The sequence below is a fragment of the Nelumbo lutea genome, chromosome 1, assembly GCF_056320005.1.
Source record: "Nelumbo lutea isolate HS-2025 chromosome 1, American lotus-T2T, whole genome shotgun sequence".
In the NCBI taxonomy this organism is placed as follows: Eukaryota; Viridiplantae; Streptophyta; class Magnoliopsida; order Proteales; family Nelumbonaceae; genus Nelumbo; species Nelumbo lutea.
Window position 1 is genome coordinate 95,562,216 of NC_142684.1, and position 6,437 is coordinate 95,568,652.

The 6,437-nt window shown below is 38.6% G+C and overlaps 1 protein-coding gene across 1 annotated transcript; it reads left to right on the top strand.

The window, feature by feature from the left end:
- Nucleotides 1-815: 815 nt before the first annotated feature.
- LOC148876257 (uncharacterized) lies at nt 816-5,864 on the top strand. The gene is made up of 2 exons (XM_088966444.1): nt 816-1,403; nt 5,192-5,864. The coding sequence occupies exons 1-2, from the start codon at nt 1,134-1,136 to the stop codon at nt 5,567-5,569; spliced, it is 648 nt and encodes a 215-aa protein (XP_088822570.1). The 5' UTR covers nt 816-1,133; the 3' UTR covers nt 5,570-5,864.
- The last annotated feature ends 573 nt before the right edge of the window (nt 5,865-6,437 follow it).

Below are 6,437 nucleotides of genomic sequence, written 5' to 3' on the forward strand. Positions count from 1 at the left end.
TATACAGATCAGGAGGATCAAATTTAATCTAATACCGTATTCTACCCATACTCAGGGTTGTAGAATCCTAAAAATCGTCCCCACCCCAAAACCCCATTTTCAAATAAAAAAGCCTGCCTCGTCTCAGAGGATAGGGGTGGGTACCCACTGAAAATGATTATCGGTATGGTCCGGCCCGAAATAAATGCTTTTGAAATTAGAATAAACAATTATTTTTAATCACTTCAAAACTAATTGGATCTTTTGTCCCTTTATGGGCCCAAACGTATCCGGTCGGGATAAAATGTGTGGACCTGTGGAAACGGGTCGATGGGCAAACAGATCAATAACTCGATACTATAGTGCTCATACAACAGTTTGTATGAGGATGGACAGGAATCATAGGACAAAAGATTTGGTATCCAGCAAATCATGAACTCATCATCATCTAATTAGACGGTCAGGAGCATCTAAAATCTACTAGCTTCATTTTACCACTGATTGACAGGTGGGTCCCTTGATAGGTCTAAACAAGGCCCAGCAGTGGCCCACTGGCCCACGTGTAGCATCATGGTGCATAAAAATATTTGATAGGTCCAACTTGAATAAAATATATAACGCTCAGATCCACCGGACTATGGTGGTTAACTGTAACTCCGTATCAAACGTGAGAATGAGTATCGATAAATCTCACACCATCACCCGTTGGATTTTAAAACCAGATGACCCGAGTCTCTAGATGTCAAGATCCAACGGTGAAGACTATTTCTGCACGGTAAAAGAGAAGGATTTAGTTTCACCATTTTGGGAAATCCAGGAGAAATGAAAAATTACAGGCTGTGATTTTGTAAATCAAATCTCAAAGAAAAAGTATACTTTTCTAAAAAAAGAAGTATGAAATTCGTTCGAGGGTCTGAATGTGTGTGTTGGCGTCTGTCTGTCTTTCTTTAAAATTTCTCCGCCGTAGAACGAATGTCGGAGCTTCGAACGCTGAAACCGCGCCTTATTTAAACCCAATTCCCACCATTAATCTCCCTCGTCCTTCCTCATTCTTCTCTCCTCTTCACCTTCTTCTTTTGAATCTCTCTCAATTGACAGAGGGAGAGAGAGGGATCGGAGGTGGGAATTGCTGTTCGAGGATTTGAGATTGAGCCATGGGAGGCTGTGCAAGCAGGCCGAAAGGTTTCAGGGCTGAAGTTGAGAAAGCTGCAGCGCCTAAGCCGGCGCCGGCCAAGGAGGAGCCTTGTACGGCCTCCGAAGCGAAGACCGAAGGAGAAGTTAAGGAGATCGAGGCAGCGGTGAAGGTGAACGAGGAAGCAGCTAAGACCGGAGGTTTAGCTGAGGAGGGCAAGGTGAAGGGCGAGAATGTTGAGGTCGACGAACACGGTAACAAGCGCCGATCTCTCAGCATCTTGTTCAAGGAGGTAACGAATAGACCTAAGCTGCTTTGATTCTTGATGAATTTCTTCTTTTTCTTTCGCTCTACTGCTTGTATGCCTTTTCAGCTTCTTTGCTTATTTATTCATTGCATGAAATAAATAGTATTCTCTGCTCACTGACGTTAGCTCATTAAGCTGTACTTGATCTTTGAAACCATTGTGGAGTTCCTGGTTTAAATCACTGCAAGCCATTAATTCTCTGGAAAAACATAAGAAATGTTGGGATCATTCTGCAAACAGATTGTTTCTGCCGTAGATCTTCTATTCTTTTTGTTCTCATTGTGAGGATCTAAATTCCAAACCTCCTTTACTTTCGTCCTAAATCATTCAACAAAAGAGATTTTCTTTTGATTTTTTTTTCAGAAATAATAATTCTTTAATTAATTAATTAATACAATATATTATTCTCGATCTCCCAACATCATGAGCTGGAACAGCTCTTGGCCCTGCTCTCTGAAAGGGGCTTCATTTTAAGGAGAAACTCTTCTTGTCTTTTAGCCCTTGTTTGGCGCGTCTTGATTAGCAACAACAGCAATGATAAAGCTGTTACAGTCCGATGTGGTATGGACTTTGTTGCACTATAAAACAGTAGGGTTCATTTTCTCATCCGTTAAATCTATGTTGGGCGCCAGACAGATTCCGGGACCCACCACCTGTTGGGTCTTGGTATCTTACGTGTGAGGTGAAGGAGAAAAACTGTCGGCATTGAAATGTCACTTGTCATTTGCTTGTCTTCATGTTTGATGTCTGACAGCAAAGGAATGGGTAGTGGGTACCCGATTACCCTGTTCCGGTTAGCAGGGTCCTAGAGTTTGAATCCACGAACTATGGACCCGACCATAGGGTTGATATCGGATGAACATATTCACCAATTTCCACATCTTATTAGTTCTTATCATTAGAGGGTCTGGATCTGGATCTGGATCCACCACTAATTGGACCCGAAATTGATAAATCCCAGAACGAATGCATATTAGGATTTGGTTCTGGAAACATATGGGCCTGTCGAAAACCCGGTCCATTTACACCTGGGTAGACCAGACCGAATGCTAATAGATCATAGTAGGGTCTGGCTAAAAGAAAACCTTAGAAGTTAGAACCAAGCTAAAACTTGGGTAGACCAGACCGAATGCTTATAATAGTGTCTGTTGATCTCTGACCCGGCTCATTTGGCACCCTTCTTAAGATATAAAGTTTGGTTGCAACCATGTGTCTAGTAGCGATATGAACTTCTTGATGTCATTTTTTCCTCTAGATATATCTTTTTCTTCTTCGGAGGTCCCGTCGTTCTCAATGGAATATAATGGCTTTTGTGACAATTGACCTAACTTAGAAAACAGTTACCTTTGGATCTAGTTAAAATGACGCGGATTTCTTGTTCACGAGAAATCTGTTCATATCTGCTTATAATACACTATCCCCGTGTATTTGATACATCTTTTGGATGAGATATTCTCCACGTGTGGCGGTGATGTCACGTGAGCAGACATAACTAGAGTTATTGTGGGCAGGAGATCCGGACTCAATTAAAATAGTTGTTACTGCAACATAATGCCGCTTGTGGAGTTAGATTAAAGAGTACTACGGTCAGAAAGGATCTTTTCCCTAATCTATTTTCTTGTGCTCTTTTCTTTCTTGGCAAAAGTCAGGCAATGCCTCCAAGAGGGAATGCTTGTGCTACGACCGCATGGGTTACATTATCATTATCAAAACGCTGGCCACGTCCTGTGTACAGCCGCACAAGGGAAACATCTCCCCACGAATGATAATATAAAGTAAAAGAGATATTCCTGATTTGCGGCTGTAGGGTCTTCTGGCCAGGACTCTCCAATCGCCTTACTAGATGTGAAAAATTACTTTACTGGTCAAGGATGGGATGTGGGGAACTGGGGCGTGCGTAGGGGCAGGCCTAAGTCCGGAATCCGGTTAATATATCATCTTCAATTGGAGAATATTGATGATGATGGTGATGATACAAAGAGATTGTACCCCTCTTATTATGCTCACCATGTATAAGAGAGGTTATTTAAGCACACAAGGTTGTTACACGTCTCTATTGTCCAAGACACTGTCACTGACTCGTATCTCGGTTAATAGACCCATGCCATTGTATTATCTCAGCATTTTGGTCTGTTGCTTTGATGGAGAGGTTATTTAAGCACAAGGTTGTTACACGTACTCTATAGTCAAACACACTGATTCGGATCTCTTGGTTAATAGACCCATGCCATTGTATTATCTCAGCATTTTGGTCTCTTGCTTTTATAGCTGGTGCTAAATTATCCTGTTTCTTATGGCTGCTGAATTTGAACTCGATCTCCTTAAGGGTGGTCCAAATTCGATCTGTATATAATTGGATTGAATATGGATCTATCCCTATCCAATCTAGCAAACTGATTCAATTCGATTTAAATATATGCTCTTATATGCTGAACATTTATATAATATCTATTTATAAAGTTGGTTTAAATGTTGTTTTTATTAAATTGTCATAGGTTAAAGTTTCATAATGTTATTTTTGATTCATTTTGTTCATGAAAGCCATTTTTAATTCATTTTATTAATAATGTTGATATACTCATTAGGAGTGTACATGGGTTGGGTCGGTTTGGTTGCTAGCATGGCCAAACGAGCTGACCTCTCAGGTTGGTGAATAGGCAAACTGAAACCAACCGACCCAATCATGAAGGTTCGGTTTGGGTCAGTTTTTTGGTTTGATCAGGTCAATCTATTTGCCATGCCCATTCCTTTTTAACCCAACTTTTTATGTTGTAAAAAATTTAAAAAATTTAAAATATACTATAATATATTAATATTTATAATATTATTCTATACTAATATATTTATATATAATATTAATATATATCTATAGTCGGTTTGGTTCAGTTTATACATGTTCAAACTGAAACTGACCCGAGATTTTGGGTTAATCTATTTGAGGAACTGAAACCAACCAGCAATTTAAGAAACCTGCCAAACTCAGTTTGAGTTGGGTCAGGTTGGTCAGTTTGGTCGGTTTGATCAAACTCATGAATTACCCTAATTTTGATAATTTTTAGTTTAATTTATTAACATTATTCAATATCCAATTGCAATCTGAATTCGATTCAGATCCAATGGATATGATCCCATTGAATTAGACTATAAATGAATCAAATTTGGATTTACCAATATCCAATTCAATTCAATCTATTTGCAGCACTTACTGTTTCTCCACTTATTTTCGTCTAAGGGCTCATTTGGTGAGACCTGGCAAATGGTCGGAAGATGACTTAGGCAAGCATTACAACACTTGGTGCTGTTTCACTTCTATTCATTGCTATTAAAGTTTTTGTCCTTTCAAAAGATTGAAAACTTGGTTTTTAGCCGTCTGACCATAAGGTACACCGTACACCTGACTGTTTTTCTGAAAGAGAATAACAATATATTGTATATAAAGAGGAGGTATACTCGATTATTCTTGGTTGAAGTTTTGTACAAGTCGTACAAAACTTGCTTATTTTGGGATATCTATGCCCTCTACTGGTTTGTATCACTGAGATAACTTGCTTATTTTGGGATACTATGAGCAAGTTGATGAATGTCTAACTTAACGATGTCACTAATTGGATGTTGATGGTGATTATAATCATCCAATTTGGTAATTCAGTTGCTCCACTGATGCAGTTCAGATGTAGAATATATAACAATTTATTAATTTAATTGCCCATGTCTTTATTGTGTTGGACGTTTTGTGAAAGCCTCTTAACTTTTTTAAATTCATCATTTTGCAGAATGAAGAAGAGTCAGAATCAACTGGGAGTTCTGAAACAACCCAAACAGAAAACGTCCCTTTGGATACAGTACTGAAAGAAAAAGAAGATCCAAAGACAGAGGAAACCATCACCAATGTTCTGGAAGCTGAAAAGGCCAAAAGCCCAGTCAAGGAGGACACTGCCGCAATTGTCATTACATCTGAGACAGTCCAAACAGAGAAACCAACTGAGTCTGTACTAGTAGTGGAGACTGTAAGTACTGATGAAAAGAAAAAAGAAAAAGAGGTTGCCACCAAGGATGCCAAAGTAACAGAGACAGCTTCAGCAGATGACATTAAAGGAGAGCAACCTGTTTCGTTGGAATCATCTGTGAAGGTAGTTGCAGAAACAAAGTAAAAATGGAAACTGGGAGGAACTGGTGCAAATAGTTATTCTAAGGATTTGTTTCTTCCTATTGTTTCTGCAATATAGGAAGTTGCTCTATCTGTGCTTTTCTCTCTATTCATTCATTCAAGTTCCTTTTCCTTTCTGGGCATGTCTCATTTTATTTATCCCTTTTCAGTTCAGGTGGACATGTATGGGATTGTTGGATGAACTGATATAATTATAAATTTTTGTGTACTTGTCCTGTGGATGGTTTATCTCTACTTTCAATTAAAACAATAAAGGCTATCCTTGGTTTGATAGAAAATTTATGATAGTTCTTAACAAAATTTATGAAATTCCTCAACAGCTTTTCCTCAACTTTCTGTTTCTCTCTTATTTGCGATCAAACGAAACACAGCCCAAAGAAAAACTACTCACAATGCCCTAATGACATTGCTTTTGAAGTGTATATTTTTGCATGTATAAGTTGGTTAATCCCCACAACCAGATAAAATACAGTTTAAAAGGGCTACTACTACTTCCTATGATAATAGTAATTTGATTGCCGCATTAAGGTCCATTGCCATCAAAACAGATGTTAATCATCCATACTAACTGCTGAAGTTGGGTCGATTATTGTAACATCAAACAAGAAAGATTAATATAATTTTCGTTAGCTTTTTGTTGAAATCCGTCGTCGTTGCAATATTTTTTATTAGAAAAAAAACATTATTCATCTTTCCCAATCTCATCATGATATACGAACAACAGCGGACGTAATCCCTTTTACCTCAAATTCCTTCGTATATCTCTCTGCATTTCTCTCCCCCGATTTCTCTTCTTCCCCTTCCCCTTCACCTCAAATTCAACAACAGGAGTTAACTGGAATACATGAAAC